This window comes from Podarcis vaucheri, assembly GCF_965113315.1.
Source record: "Podarcis vaucheri genome assembly, chromosome: 9".
NCBI classification, from domain to species: domain Eukaryota; kingdom Metazoa; phylum Chordata; class Lepidosauria; order Squamata; family Lacertidae; genus Podarcis; species Podarcis vaucheri.
Genome location: NC_138767.1, coordinates 11,909,400 through 11,925,474, shown reverse-complemented (window position 1 = coordinate 11,925,474; position 16,075 = coordinate 11,909,400). Strand labels below are relative to the sequence as shown.

Genomic DNA, 16,075 nt, shown 5'->3' with positions numbered 1-16,075 from the left:
TGGAAGATAACAAAACTCCCGAAATGCCTGGAAAGTTTGGTGTGCAGGAAGGGCTAACCGTCATACGGAAAGCTCTGTGGCCTGCAAACAAACGGGGAATCAAATATAGATCTGGATACATATTTTCCCTTCACATTTTTGAAAAAATATATATACAGATCATAGCTTACCTTTGTTGATTGTGCTTGAACAGTGAACGTTTCTGGTTCAGAGAAGTACTGTTGATGGCTGATCTTTAGGGAAAACTGCCCATTCCTACATGAACACCCAAAGAAGGTTATATAAATAGATGTTGCTTTTTGATAGGAATACAGGTGCACAGCATGATTCATCGACTACAGCAGAGGAGTTGTACAAAAAAAAATTTTAATGCTCAAAAAAGGTGCTAAACCTTTTTGATCAGTGATAACAGCAGACTAGAAAATATCAACCTTGGAAGCGTTCATTCTGATCTGTCGGTGCGGAGGTTATATGACATTGCCAGCGAGTGGTTGCTATTCTGCACTTTATAGAGCAATTACCCATCACATTTCTTACTGGACATATTGCAGCTGGAAAAATGATGGGATGATTGCCCTTGAAAGTGAGAGATAACAGCCAAATTTTGTTGGAATAAAGAGTCCATCTGGAAGAGCCCCTTGTGATCACAGCCCAAAATGGCTCTGCCATAGCGCCTTCAAGGCTGCATGCGTATACTGAGATTTCACCAGGCACTGCTGTCTTATTTTCATGAGTCTTGAGGACCAGAAACTTGCATGTTTTTAAATAAAAACTGCTATTCTCAGACCACTGCAATCTGTATTTAGACCAGTCTCAATTTCTGCACTTGTGCCCCAATCATATATCTGGTGGTATCACTTCAATTCTAATCTTTCCCTTCTTCTCTTATTATTATTGTTATTTAATAAATTTGTATACAGTCATACCTCAGGTTACAGATGCTTCAGGTTGCATTTTTTCAGGTTACGGACCGCTGAAACCCGGAAGTACTGGAACGGGTTACTTCCAGGTTTCGGTGGTCGCATATGTGCAGAAACGCTAAATCGCACTTTGCGCATGTGCAGAAGCGCCGAATCGCAGCCCGCAGTTGCGGGTTGCAAATGTGCATCCTGCACAGATCATGTTCGCAACCCGAGCATCCACTGTACAGCCGTATACCCATAGATCTCAGGGCAGTTCACAACATAAAGTTACTATATAAAAAATACAAAATACGGTACGTAGTAAAAATAACAAAGACAACCTGATAATCCACCCTTCCACAACACATCTAAAAGGGCATTGGATGTCAATCAGCCCAAGGCCTGGTTATTTATTTATTTATTTATTTATTATAATGTTTATTAAAGTTTCACAAACAATAAAAAAAATTCCAAAATTTAAACATAAGAAAAACTACAAAAATATAAAAATACAAAAACAAAACACATAAAAAATACCCAATAGAAGACAAAGTTAACAAAGAAAGGGAAGAAAAAAGAAAGAATAAGAACGAAAGAAAAACAAAAAACCCCCCAGAAAATAGATTAGTGTTTTCAAATCTTATACTCCATTCACTAGTTTCTTGACCTCCTCGCACCTCCCATTTTGTATTCCAGTTCAGATATTGATTTCAGCAAATCCTTACCCTCTAACATTTATCCTCACTCAAGATATTAACCTATTAAAATTATCAATTTTCCAATTATCAATCCCTATTTACATTTTCTTAAAAGTCTTTTTACCAATACCACTTATTTTCCATCAGACATCATTTTAACATTCCTTAATTTTACAGTGCTTCTGCAAATAATCCTTAAATTTCTTCCAGTCTTCCTCCACCGACTCTTCTCCCTGATCACCAAGGCCTGGTTAAAGAGGTACGTTTTCGCCCGGCGCCTCAATGAAGGCACCAGGCGAATCTCCCTGAGGAGAGCGCAATACAAGTGGGAAGCCACCAAAGAAAAGGCCCATTCTCGTGTTGCCAGCCTCTGGACCTCTCACAGAAGAGGCACAAGAGATCATCAGAAGATGATCTCAGGGTCCAGGTAGGTTCATATGGAGAGAGGCGGTCCTTGAGGTATTGCAACTCCTACCGCACCCATCCACACAGATGTAGAGCAACTTTCCCACGCTATTTGGAAGTACCCTTGGATAACTTCCGTGCACTGACAGCAAGAGATGTAAGGAAGCAGCGAATCACCTGGATTTCTTCTTATCATGCATGAAACGAACTCTCTGCCCCTTCACATCTTCCACTGTGAAACGGTCGCCCTGCCTCAACTCTGTCTCTTTCCCATTTGCCACAGTCAGCAGTCGGCCGTTGGTGGGAGGGTCAACCACATGAAACAAGAAACCTTCTCCATCGCCAACAGGGCCTTGCAACTCCAGGATGGAGAGGTCAATGGGCTTCACCTCGCCAATTCCTAACTGGAGTGAGCCATTTGCCCTGAGAACAGGAGTTTGCATGACAGCTAAAACAAACCAAACAAAACCCAGTTAATATGTAGACCTCAGCTTTATTTCACGGAAGATTTCTATGCAGCTTTCACAGTGCAGCTAACAGAAGTTGCAAAACTGACCACAATGCTGACCCTTCAAGCCCAGCCCAGCCCTGCCCATCTGCAACACAAAAAATACACAACGCCTTATGTCCCATTTTCAAAAGAAAAAAATCCAGCAGTTTTCTAGATCTCCCTTCGACCGTAAGTGAAATACATAGGATTGTTGCGGTAGAGAACACCAGAAAAGAGAAAAAATGGACGTTTTTATAGTAGCAAAGCCACTAATTTTAGGTAATATACCAGGAAGTTATAGGTTTGAGAGTTGTGATGCCTTTTATCAGAGATCCCCTTGCCCACACTTCTGTATATATACAACACACATATATTGAACTACAATTCCCATGGTTCAGTAAGGCTGATAAAGAGAAATGGATCTGTCTGTTAAATCAGATTACCTGTGGTGTAGATTGATTGATTGATTGATTGATTGACTTATTTATTATTACATTTCTATCCCACCTTTCCTTCAAGACACTAAAGGTGTCATAAGTGGTCCTGGTTTTTATCGCAACAACCCTGTGAGGTAGGTTGGGCTGCGAGACTATGACTGGCCCAAGGTCACCCAGCGAGCTGGATGGCCGAGTAAGGATTTGAACCTTGGGTCTCTCAGGTCCTATTTCAATGCTCTAACCACTACACGCACTGTCTCTGATCACCAGCCCTCCTCACAACCCATGAGGTTCACTGTTACTTCATATGAACAGATGGGAAACTGTAAGTGAGAGAGTGACCCACATTACCCGGGTGCCAAGGGGAGCGTTATGGGAAAATACTCACTTTCACACTCTCTGCTCCAGGGATTTCCATAGAAACCATGGCTGCAGTCAGAGACACAGCGGCTTTCCTGCAAAAATGTAGTGGAGTCGCAAACTCGGCACCGACTTGATTTGTCGCATTCCAAACATCCTTTGGGGCAGGCTAGCAAGAAAAGGAAAGGAACGAGATTTTCAAATAAAGATCAAACGCTACCGCTGTCATTTTCTAGTCTTGGAAAACAAGGCCACAACTGTGTTATTACTTTATTAATGGTCAACGAAACAAGAGTCCAAGCACAAATGGCTTGTTGAGCCAACATTGCCCTGAGCGCTGGGGGGTGAAAGGCAATGCAACAAACAGGACTCTCAGACTATAAAATCTTCTCGTTCAGTTCAGGAAGCACACATTCCTTTACATGTGGACACCAGTGTCTGGGCACATGAGCGCATGAATACACACACACACACAAAGTTTGAGATCACACTTGATTGTGCCTCAGGAGCTCCTAAATCTGTGGTTGGCTTCGCAGTTAAGCTCACTAAGCAGCTATTGTTATAAAGAATTACATTGTCTTAAATATGAAGAATGCAAAGGGACACATCTCCACGCTTTAACAAAAAGGGAGCCTGCTTGTTCAACATTTTTAAATTTGCTCCAGTTACTGTCGCTTCCAGATAATCTGTTTATTGAGCATTCTTCCTGATTTCTTTGCACAGTGTTTGTGGTGAGGTTATACAACGCTACCAGTTTATTGAGGATTCACTCTGATTCACTTGTGAGGCATAAAGCAATTGTTATCTCATAGCCTCCAGTGCATATCCTTGTCACTTTCCTTACTGCAAACCTACCCCTCCCCAAAACACATTCTTTTTTGTTGCTCAGGAGTGTCACGTTTGCCAGTATGCCGCAGAATCCCGCTCACAAAATAATGCCCCAAAGAAATTATTGTGAAGGCCTGGGTGACCTGGAGAGTTTGGATGAGAAGGCAAAAATGTTTAGGCAGGATTATCAAACAGTAGAACGCTGATATATTGGGTTAATTGTTTTGCAAGATTCACCCATCTCTCGATTGTAAAAAGCCTCAAGGCACTTTACAAAAGAAGCATGAGCAGCTTGGACACCTGCGGCCAAGAGGCCGTCTGGTGTGAGCAAAGTTCAGTTGAGTAAGCACTTCCAAAAGCCAGGTATAAATCCACTTAAAAAAGATTCTTCACCCCTCCTTCCCTAGTATTCTCTATGCCAGGCTTCCTCAACCTCGGCCCTCCAGATTTTTTTTGGCCTACAACTCCCATGAGCCCTAGCTAGCAGGACCAGTGGTCAGGGATGATAGGAATTGTAGTCTCAAAACATCTGGAGGGCCGAGGTTGAGGAGGCCTGATCTATGCCAGCTGGCAGCAATTCCTAGAAATCTACCAGGGATTGACGCCCAGCCCTTCACGGCCTAGGACCCTCGTACCTACAGGACCGCCTCTCCCGGTATGCCCTGCGGAGGACCTTAAGGTCCATAAATAGCAACACCCTAGAGGTCCCAGTCCCTAAGGAAGTCAGATTAGCCTCAACCAGAGCCAGGGCCTTTTCAACACTGGCTCCAGCCTGATGGAACACTCTATCTCATGAGATGACGGCCCTGCAGAATCTGATTTCTTTCCGCAGGGCCTGTAAGACAGAGTTGTTCTGCCTGGCCTTTGGCTTGGAATCAACTTGATCCTCTTCCCCTCTTTCCTTTTTCCTTTCTCCTTCTGTGATGGAACTCCTATTTGGGGACTTCCCTGGCTTTTTTCTGGCCCACGTAGGACCAGTCTGGATAGTTGGCCTTGGTGAAAATTTGACGTTTTCATCCCCAAAAAATTCTTGATTTGAGTTTCTATTGAAATGAGGCTGCATTTTAATGTTGTATTTTAATCTTGTTTTTAAGTTGTATCTTAATCAATTGTTTTATATCTGGTGTTAGCCGCCCTGAGCCCAGTCTTGGCTGGGGAGGGTGGGGTATAATAATAATAATAATAATAATAATAATAATAATAATAATAATAATTTATTATTATTATTATTATTATTATTATTATTATTATTATTGCGGCTGCTTCAGGTGACAGAACTGGGGAGTGGGGAGCAGAGGTTGGCTGTTGGAGGATAAATACAATGGTGGACACTGTCCTGCTGCTAGTGTTGGAAGTAGCTTCTTGATGTGGAATGGGAGGGGAGGGGGGCTATCTCCTTCCTTGGAGGTTTTTAAGCAGAGGTTGGATGGCCATCTGTCATGGATCCTTTAGTTGAGATTCCTGCACTGCAGAGGTTGAACTAGATGACCATTGGGGTCCCTTCCAACCCTACAATTCTATGATTCTATCGTATTCTTTGCCTGAGGCAGCAAAATGTCTTGGGCTGCCCTACTGTAAGCCACACATATTCAGAGAAAGAGTTCTCATCCCGAGATGAGTACAAAGTAAGATAAAGGATCAGAAGCTTTGCTACAGCTCTTCATGTCCTAAAGGTAAAGTTAAAGGGACCCCTTACCATTAGGTCCGGTCGTGGCCGACTCTGGGGTTGCAGCACACATCTCGCTTTAGTGACCAATGGAGCCGACGTACAGTTTCCAGGTCATGTGGCCAGCATGACTAAGCTGCTTCTGGCGAACCAGAGCAGCAAACGGAAACACCGTTTACCTTCCCGCCGGAGTGGTACCTATTTATCTATTTGCACTTTGATGTGCTTTCAAACTGCTAGGTTGGCAGGAGCAGGGATCGAGCAACAGGAGCTCACCTGTTGCGGGGATTTGAACCGCCAACCTTCTGATCGGCAAGCCCTAGGCTCTGTGGTTTAACCCACAGCACCACCCAGTTTTCAGAGACCAACAACATCAACAGGTTTGTTTAAGTGAAGCACATAAGCTGGAATATTATTTTATCTAGCCCATGGATTCTCGAGTCCTCTTTTTGCTCAGGCTGCTTACCTGTGAACTCAAGTGTGTTTTAAGCTTTAATCCCCTTATTGATATTCACCTGAGCACCTTTGCTCTCCGTGGTCTGCATAAAACCGCTTTCCACATGTCGAGACGCACTGGGAACCCATGAGGAGAAACGGGGATTCACAGCGGACGCATTCACTCGGGGCACGGCACTGCAGGCAGCGGTCATCATCACATCCTGGAAAACACGTACAAATAACTTAGGAACGAATTCCTCTAGACATAAGCGCAGGGCACAGTTCTGTGTCTCGTGATCTGATTACACCCTGACCAATGCAGTATACACAGTTAGCTCATTCTCTCCTTACAATACTCTCGCAGGGCATGGCATGTCCAAGGTCACACAGTGAATTCTATAGCTGAGCAAGACATATATATATATATATATATATATATATATATATATATGCTTTCGTAGATTTTCACGGGTACAGGAATGCAGGTTTTGGTGTCTTCGGGTGTCTTCCCGTGTAAGAGTCGGGGTGTCTGTGCGACGTTTCGACGAGGTCTCACTCGTCATCTTCAGGCTGGTGCTTTCGGCTTCTTGTTACTGGAACAGAGCAGAGTCTGGTGTTTGAGTTCCTATAAATACTGTTGAGGGGTGTGGTGTATAGCCTCCAACGTTCTGGGCAGAGAGGAAGTTCCTAGATTAGTGTGCCTTTTCTTCTTTTGTTCCTTAATTACTTGAGGGATATCTTGGGTGATTTCATGAGTGATATTCTGAGTATCACTGGGTGGGTCATTAAGTGTAGATTAGTTGCTAAAGCTTTCGTGTCTTGACCTCTTGAGCTTGTGAAGAGTTTTTCTGAGAAGATGGCTGTGCTGCATTTAGTTGTGCTCTGGCTTGGCTTCGTGTATAGGGGCGAGCTATGGTTTTGTGCCTTGTGCCAGCCAGATCTGTGTAGGGATTGCAGGGGGGTGCAGCATCCGGAGGTGCCACTATAGTTTGGTTACTGGATGGAGTCTGTAATATGTCTGTGGAGAGGGTCTGGGTTTGGGTCTGGTGTGGTTGATTGGTGACGGCGTTCTGTGTGCCTCTGGTTCTGGTGTCGGTTTTTGTGGGGAGGGCTAATTTCCAGATGTCTGGCAGGCGGGACGTGTCGTCACGCTTGTTCATGTTGTGAGGGTGTTTCTCTATCTCGATGGCTTCCATGATTATTCTCTTGTGGTGATGTTCCATGTTAAAGAGCAATTTGGAATCTGCAAAATTAATTTCGTGTCCTGTTTCTTTCATGTGTTGGAAAAGAGAGGAAGTTTTTTCTTCTTTTTTGACGGCATTCTTGTGTTCTGCGATACGTGCATTTATTCGTCTGTTTGTTTGTCCAATGTACGTGGCTGGGCAGACTTTGCAGGGTATTTCATAGACCCCTTGGTTTTCCAGCTGGATTTTGTCTTTTGGGTTTCTGAGGATATTGGCTATTTTTTGGTTGGTGCAGAAGGCTGTTTTGATATTGTGTTTATGGAGGATTTTGCTGATTTTGTCTGTAGTGCCCTTGATATAAGGAAGGAGGGCCATGCCATTGTTTTCTTCTGTGTCTTGGTTTTTGGGGGGTGTTTCTTTTATATATATATATATATATATATATATATATATATATATATATATAATTACATTTTATGTTTTACAATTTAGAATATTCATTTAAGCAACCTTAAAATATCAAAAACTTCCCTTCTCTTTCCATGGTTCATTTTGCATAACACAAAGCCCTGGATATTTTATATAAACCAAACCATTCAGTATTCCATTATTACATCCATCAAAACTTATTTAAACTGTTGAATTTATCTTAATGCTGCCAACGTTTTGAAGTGTACACAATTTCCCCCCCAATATATTCAATAAACATTTTCCAATCTTCTTTAAACCTATGTTCTTCATGTTCTCTTATTCTGTCTGTTAGGCCCGCAAGCTGCACATATTCCATCAGTTTAAGTTGCCATTCTTCTGTAGTTGGGACCTTGCTCGTTTTCCATTTTTGGGCTAACAAAACACGGGCCGCAGTAGTGGCTTACATAAATAACCTTTTTTGACACCTGGAAAGCTGAACAAGAATTTGCACTTGGATTGTCTACATCAAAGCCCAACATTCTAGCTACTGCAGGGTGTACAAGTGTACGTATGTATGTGCATGGAGAGAGAGAGACAGAGAGAGAGAGAGAGAGAGAGAGAGAGAGAGAGAAATATTGAGGATAATAGATGCTACTGGATGATTAGAGCTGGCAGGACAGAAGCCACTCAACACAAGCAGACAGCGGTTCCTAGCTCATGTGCAGGTGGACATTGCCTCAGGGTCCCAGTTTTTGGCCTTAGGATAACTCATTCAGGCGATGCACCAGTCTCCTGTCATCCATGGGGCTTGACATTCCTGCGGTCTCTCCTGCTCCACAACTATGCAGGAGCATGTGGCTGAGGAACAGGCTGCAGGCCCTTCAAATAGTGCAACCAGGTCTCGCAAGGTGGAGCCACTGTAAGGTCCAGACATGTCAACTTTTTAAGGCTTCAGATGACTCTTAAGCCTTTGCTGAGAGAGCATCTTCCCAAGTGCAGCTATAAGGTCCTCCTGGGAGCTGTCCAGGGTGCTGATCTGCCTGGACCTGGACAGGGCTTTGTATCCATTACCACTTTCCTTCAAGATCCCAAGCCTCAGAAGAACATTATAGATATATGCCAGTTTAAATGCCGTTGTAGGTCTTGAGGTGACAACGCAAATTTGCGGCGAAGGTTTTCTGAGTAACGGGCTTTTTACTGTTCCCGTAGGTCCTAAATCACAACAGACAGGCACTGTAAACCCAAAACGCTGTAAGCATAGCAGCGATCACATTGACAGGTCTCATTTGAAGGCAGAACTGCCACTCCGAATAGGATACCTCTGTCACTACAGTCAGACGGTGTCAGGCCCAGAATTCACAGATTCAGACCATGAATCTGGAGGCTGAGGAATGTCAGGGCAGCCCAGTGCCAAGCTCAGGCCAAAGTGAGGAATTACAGGGTAACAAGGCCCTGAAACATCAGTAGGTTGAAACAGGTCGTATAGAAAGCTCTGAACTATAGAAAAGCTTCCAAGTTGGACTTGCTCTCTGGTATCAGTAAGAACAGAAACCTGTTGTTGCTGCAGTTGATGCTCCCAGTTCTAGCCACCGAGCAAATCCATCCCACTTATCATTTGTATTAGTATTCTGTATTTCACATGAGCTCCTACAAGGAGCTCAGGGAAGCATACATGGTTCTCCCCCTCTCCATTCTAGACTCGCAACATCCCTGTGAAGTAGATCAGATTGAAATACTAACCCAAGGCCACCCAGTCAGCCTCATGGATGAGCAGAGATATGAACCTGGGTATTCCAGGTCCTGTGGGATGCGGGTGGCACTGTGGGTTAAACCACAGAGCCTAGGATTTGCCAATCAGAAGGTTGGCGGTTTGAATCCCCACGACGGGGTGAGCTCCCGTAGCTTGGTCCCTGCTGCTGCCAACCTAGCAGTTTGAAAGCACGTCAAAGTGCAAGTAGATAAATAGATACCACTCTGGCGGGAAGGTAAACGGCGTTTCCGTGCGCTGCTCTGGTTTGCCAGAAGCGGCTTAGTCATGCTGGCCACATGACCCGGAAGCTGTACACCGGCTCCCTCGGCCAATAAAGCGAAATGAGCGCCGCAACCCCAGAGTCGGCCATGACTGGACCTAATAGTTAGGGGTCCCTTTACCTTTTACCTATTCCAGGTCCTAGCTCAGCCCTCTCACCAACACACCCAACTGGCCGACTTTGCTCCATCTCACTTTGCCTTGGGGGGGGGGCTTAATCCAGGCTTGCCTTCTCCTTGTAATCTGTTCCCTGACTTGGCAGCAACCTCATTTGGCAAGTAGAGGCACCAGGGCAGGAATGGAGAACCCAGGTCCACAGGTCAGCAATATTTCACCCAACCCTCTTAAGGCTCCCCACCTCTGCACTAGTGAATCAGGTAATCTAATCCCTTGGCACTGCCACTCACTACATTGATACTGCCTCCTTATATTGTGCACATGCGTGCACCACATACACCGAGAACCTCAGTCCCAGTGGCCAAATCCAGCCCACCAGACCTCTCTGTTTGGTCCTTGTGTCTCTACTCCATCCCACAGGGCACAAGAGTGACTTTGGCTGACCGGGAAGCCTCCTTGAATTGTGATAATGCCTCTTCCTCGCCTGGAAGGAGGATGGGGTGGAAACCTCTGACTTCTGCCTTACAGCAATGCAGCCTATTCTACACAAATAAGGGTCAAAGGATCATAGAACTGTACAGTTGAAAGGAATCCCAAGTCCCAATCCCTAGTCCAACCCCCTGGAATGCAGGGGGAAAGGTCTGCCCACTTTCGTACCTGGCCCCGCCCACTACAAATATGCGGCCCTCAAAAAGTTGCCAATGGTGGAATGCTGCCCTTGGGTTGTAAAAGATCTCTCACCCCAGTCATGGACTGCTACATTCCCGTGAAGGAATGTGGACACCACAGCAACTGTTTGGCATGCCCTTCTCACCAATGAGGGAAGCGGGTGGCGCTGTGGGTTAAACCACAGAGCCTAGGGCTTGCCGATCAGAAGGTTGGCGGTTCGAATCCCCGCGATGGGGTGAGCTCCCACTGCTCGGTTCCTGCTCCTGCCAACCTAGCAGTTCGAAAGCACGTCAAAGTGCAAGTAGATAAATAGGTACCACTCCAGCAGGAAGGTAAACAGTGTTTCCGTGCGCTGCTCTGGTTCACCAGAAGCAGCTTAGTCATGCTGGCCACATGACCCGGAAGCTGTACGCCGGCTCCCTCAGCCAATAAAGCGAGATGAGCGCCACAACCCCAGAGTCGTCCGCGACTGGACCTAATGGTCAGGGTTCCCTTTACTTTAACCTTTTTTCTCACCAATAGCATGAGCTCTCCCCCTTCTCCTTGTGTCCTTTACCGCCCAGTCCAAAGCAAAATCTCGACTGGTCTCGCATAGTGGCAGAGGACCCACCCCACTGACTTGTCTCAAATGGGGGCACAAGACACAATCTGTCCAGCAAGGAATTAGTGAACTTCCATAGCAGCATCTGACAGAGGTCGTTTGTGGATGGCGTCCTTGAGAAAGGAAATCAAGTAAACTTACCCTGCAGGCAAAGGAGCAGAGACTTACTTTGGCAAGTGTCGGATTCCTTGTAGAAAGCAGGAGGGCAACGCTCCACACAGGAACCTTCATGGAGAATGTATCCCTCCATGCACTGCAAGCAATCGGTGCTCTGGGGACCACTACAAGCGTTGCAGCTCCAGTCACACTCTGGAATACAAAGAAGGAAGAAAATACACACACATCCTAAGCAAAGCCCACGGTCTGCTCAGCTTCCACCCACCCATTTTAACATACCAAACGGTACTGACTGCAGATGCATTGAAGGGCAAAGAAAGAACAGCGGAACAGATGCAAGGCAGGAGAGAAAATGCCTAAGGAGATGTTCTTAGAATAACACAGATCTTTCTCTGGGGTTTAACATTTCCCAATTATGTTAAACATGGACACAGGAGGCTGCTTTTCAAAGGTCCAGTCAGGCAGTCGCAACGGCTGCTCCCTCGAGGTCCTTGCGGTTGCTGTCGGCTGACACTGCTCCATGGCGTCTCCTGCCACGGTTAAACCGTAAATCTCTTATCTTCCACTCCTGCGGACTTCTGGGATTTCCCCGCAAGCGCTGCTAATTAAGCAGGCCGAATCAATGACGAAGGTGACATTGCCCTGAAGTCAAAAGGAATTTCGGAAGAGAGCGTGGCAAAGTTAATAACAGGGAGGCAGGGACATCTCAGCCGCGCTGCTCCAGGCAGCTGCTGGGTACCTCCTGGGAGACGCATGCAATAACTGTGAGAGAACCATGCTACTGTGAAAAGCAGCTGAGCATTTATTCAGCACCAACAGAGCGCCAAGTGCTATACATCAGGGTGGGCTTAAGAACCTAAGAACAGCTCTGTTTGATCCAACCAAAGTCCAGCATCCTGTTCTCAGGGAGACCAACCAGAAGGTTATGGGATGCCTGTAAGCAAGACCAAAGAGCAACAGTCCTCTCTACACCTGCAGTTCCCATCAAAGGCTTACTGCCTCCATCTAGCAGTCAGAACTATCGGATCTAATCTGCTCTTTACTAGGCAGAGGGCCTTCTCAGTAGTGGCGCCCGCTATGTGGAATGCCCCCCCCCCATCAGATGTCAAGGAAATAAACAAATAACTGACTTATAGAAGACATCTGGGAAGTTTTTAATGCTTGAAGTTTTATTCTGTTTTTAGTGTTCTGTTGGGAGCCGCCCAGAGTGGCTGAGGAAACCCAGCCAGATGGGCGGGGTATAAATAATAAAATTATTTTTATCATTTACTAGAACCTCGTGATCTATTAACCAGGGCCATGTGTACAATTGTGAAAGTAATGCGGTTAGAATAAAAGACAAGGTGCCTCTGAGCGTTCTGAGATTAGGATTTTGTTTTCAGCACCAGAACTCAACTGAACTCAACCTCCAGTTGTTTCACATACAAGTCTGTTCCTGGATAACTTGCTTCATTCCAGCAGATTAATTTCAGAAGAAAGAGCTGCTTTCTTGCTGCTTAAACCTTGGCTGATCGACTGCTAATCGCCCAGAGATGTTGACAGGAGACCCCAGCCTACCTTTTGCAAACCCCTGCTGTGCAATACAGAGAAGTGAAGTGGATTACAATCCCCAGGATGAACAGAGGATGGGATATGGCGATGGGGGTGTGGAACGGGAGAAAAGCCAGCACAGGATATAGCAATCACAAAAGTCCTGGAGGAACAGGGTGGCATAGAGATAGAAGCTGTCCTAGTCAGGTGTTACACAGACCCAGAGAGGATGATGAGGGAGCCCTCCCTGCTGAGTCTAAGAATAGCCCATTCTGCAAGCTTAAGAAGGGGGGCTGTTGTAAAAGGAAACCAAGATAGCACTGACACTCTAGTTTTCCAGACCTCAAGGTGAGCCAAGGTGCAAAAACATATGTGCAATAAGAAGTTGGAGCTGTCCTTGGGTGCCCTGGCAAGAGAAACCTGAGCAGAGCAGAAACAGTGAGCGTAAGAGAAGGAGAGAGGGGGGACATGGGGACACTGTACAGATTGACATTGACCCTAGAGCCCCAGCTGCAGCATTTAGAACTATTTGGCATGTTAGATGGCTGGCATCACACTGCAAGTCTGTGCAACACCATCCCACTTCCTGGAAGGCACTCTCAGTGATGCTGAAACAACATCTGCATAGCTCCTCTCCATGGTAAGTAGTTCTGGGTGCTGCAGCTAGATGAGAGATCATTTGTCACGGGGGCAAGGGGGCTCTTTTAACCTGCGCCAAAGCAAAAGAATTTCTCCCATGGAATCCACATCCTCCAGCCACATGAAACATCCGCTCAGTACTCCTTTTGAAAATCCTGAGCTCCTTCTCCAATATACATCAGGAAAAAATACAGCCCGGCGAACTCCGGAGGATTTATTTTACATTCTAGATTAGCTTGGGAATCAGGGTAGGAATTTAGGATTATAGATGGGTGCCAATTTCGGTTTCTTTCTGTTTCTCCCTTTTTCAGCCTTAAGTTCAGCTCTCTGCATTTCTCCATCGGTTTGCGTCTTTTTAAAAGCCACCATGAAAATTCACCAGCATTTTAGTGCAAATTTCTCCTAATCTATTTGTATGCAACTTTACCCTGATATGCACATTGTTGCAAACAATTTCCCCAAGTGTAATGCATTTTTGCATGGTATTTTCACCAGCTTGCACATTTCTAATGCATGCTTCCCCCAATACACACATTTCTGTACATCTTGTTCGGTTAGAGAACGGCATCACAAAATTCGGAGAACTGTGAATTTCAAAGAGAAACCCGTTTTGGTTCCTGTGTTGTTTCAGGAAGTGCAAATTAGGACGTTTCATACTGAAATGGGAACTGAACTGAATTTCTTCCCCACCCCTAATTAGGATAATAGTAAAAATTAGCAGGTTGCTGGATTCTGTCTGCAGGAAAGGGGGGAAGAGCTGTCCTTCTTGACTCTCCCCTGATTTCACTGCTAAACAGTTTGAATTTTGAACTCCACACATCTCTATATGCTCATATCCTGTTGTGGCATGAAAGTGAGTCAAGAACCTTTTACGAGTCCTGGGATCAAGTTCCTTAGCTTTAACTTTCTTCCACCTTGGATAGTTAAAAAGAGTCCCAGTGTTTCAGGTTAGTTAATTAAACAACAAGCCTTCTGAGGGTGATGCACAGGAATCTTTGATGGTGGTGCATTTGCAATGTGGCTTTATACAAATTTAATAAATAATAATAACGAAGGTGTGAAAAGGGAAAGAAGAAAATATTCATATTGGGCCTGATTTTCTTCCTCAGAATACACAAATGTGGAACTGGCAGCATGTGCTGAAGGCTTGTTCCTTCAAAGTTCTCTCTTGAAATATGTATATTCAGCCTTGAAATATTTATAAATCAGAGAAAACTCTAGCAAATATACAAAATCTTATATAAATGTTAAAGGGGAGGAGGAGGGATTTAGCAAGTTAAGCTCACCCATCAATCGACTGAACTGCTAGCTGAGCAAATGGCAAATCTTGACCCTCGGAAGAGAGTTTGATGGCTCACTTACTCAATCATTTACGAGGGAAGGATTTGCAATAATCTTGTTTTTCACTGGGAGCAGAATCCTATGAAAGCAGATAACCAGGGGAGCGAGGGAAGCAGCAAAGGGTGGGAGGAATGTGGTTTGGAAGGAGAGAGTGAAGAAGGCTTCGCTGTGACTTAAACTAGACTCTTAACCATTGTTACTGTGATCCAAGACGAGAACATCTCTCTGTGTCTTTCACCTTTGCAGGTCTTGGTGGAGAAGTCAAGGTAATATTGTGGAGCGCAGCTGTCATCCTGGCACTCGCCAAAGAGCAAGACGTGGGACGGGTCTTTGCAGGATGTGCAACGGGTCCCCGAATCACAGCTCAGGCACTGACTGCTGCAAGCTGTAGAAGAAGATAAAAAGCAGGATGACTGATCGCAGTTATTTTGAACGGCTGGAGCACAATCGCTGCTAAGAACACGAGCTGGGAGGTCTCCAGTTTAAAGCAAGCTTCAGCCACCAGCCCGAGACAAGCCATTATCTCTAGGCCTACCCATCTGCAATATGGGAACAAGAAGTGTCTGAAATGCTAGAACAATGATGATTGACTGAACTATTGTACTTAGAGCACTTTGAACACTTCAAACAGCTACAAAACTATACAAAGTGAGGGAAAGTGGCTAGGGAGAGGTTGGGCGGACACAGGCAGAGAAAGAGTTATTCAATCCTGCAGTGCTACAGACTCCAACTATCCTGCCCAACGCTGAGTCCAGACCACAAATAACTTTCCCAATGGGTCAACAGATATTCATACACACACAAAATAAAGTTTCCCCTCCTCCATGACACAGAAGTGAGTAACACATTCAGGAAGAGAGGTATGTACTTCTCTGTAATTTTTGTGAGTCGTCTACTGAAACCCTTCCTCAGTTGCCTTTTCCCTGGGAAATTCAGCCACAAGAGACTTCTCACCAATGAGGGATGCGGGTGGCGTTGTGGGTTAAATCACAGAGCCTAGGACTTGCCGATCAGAAGGTCGGCGGTTTGAATCCCCGCGACGGGGTGAGCTCCCGTTACTCGGTCCCTGCTCCTGCCAACCGAGCAGTTCGAAAGCACGTCAAAGTGCAAGTAGATAAATAGGTACCGCTCCGGCGGGAAGGTAAACAGCGTTTCCGTGCGCTGCTCTGGTTCTCCAGAAGCGGCTCAGTCATGCTGGCCACATGACCCGGAA

The 16,075-nt window shown here is 45.4% G+C and overlaps 1 protein-coding gene across 2 annotated transcripts in view; it reads right to left on the bottom strand.

The window, feature by feature from the left end:
• The window catches only part of FRAS1 (Fraser extracellular matrix complex subunit 1), a 374,578-nt gene that overhangs the window by 128,494 nt on the left and 230,009 nt on the right, over window positions 1–16,075 (bottom strand). For both annotated transcript variants that reach the window (XM_082236229.1, XM_082236230.1), the window contains exons 22-27: window positions 15,101–15,247; window positions 11,404–11,544; window positions 6,302–6,445; window positions 3,321–3,461; window positions 2,183–2,453; window positions 171–255 (exon numbers count right to left, since the gene is read on the bottom strand). In XM_082236229.1, the coding sequence (XP_082092355.1) occupies window positions 171–255; window positions 2,183–2,453; window positions 3,321–3,461; window positions 6,302–6,445; window positions 11,404–11,544; window positions 15,101–15,247 (929 nt within the window). The remainder of the gene's footprint in view (window positions 1–170; window positions 256–2,182; window positions 2,454–3,320; window positions 3,462–6,301; window positions 6,446–11,403; window positions 11,545–15,100; window positions 15,248–16,075) is intronic.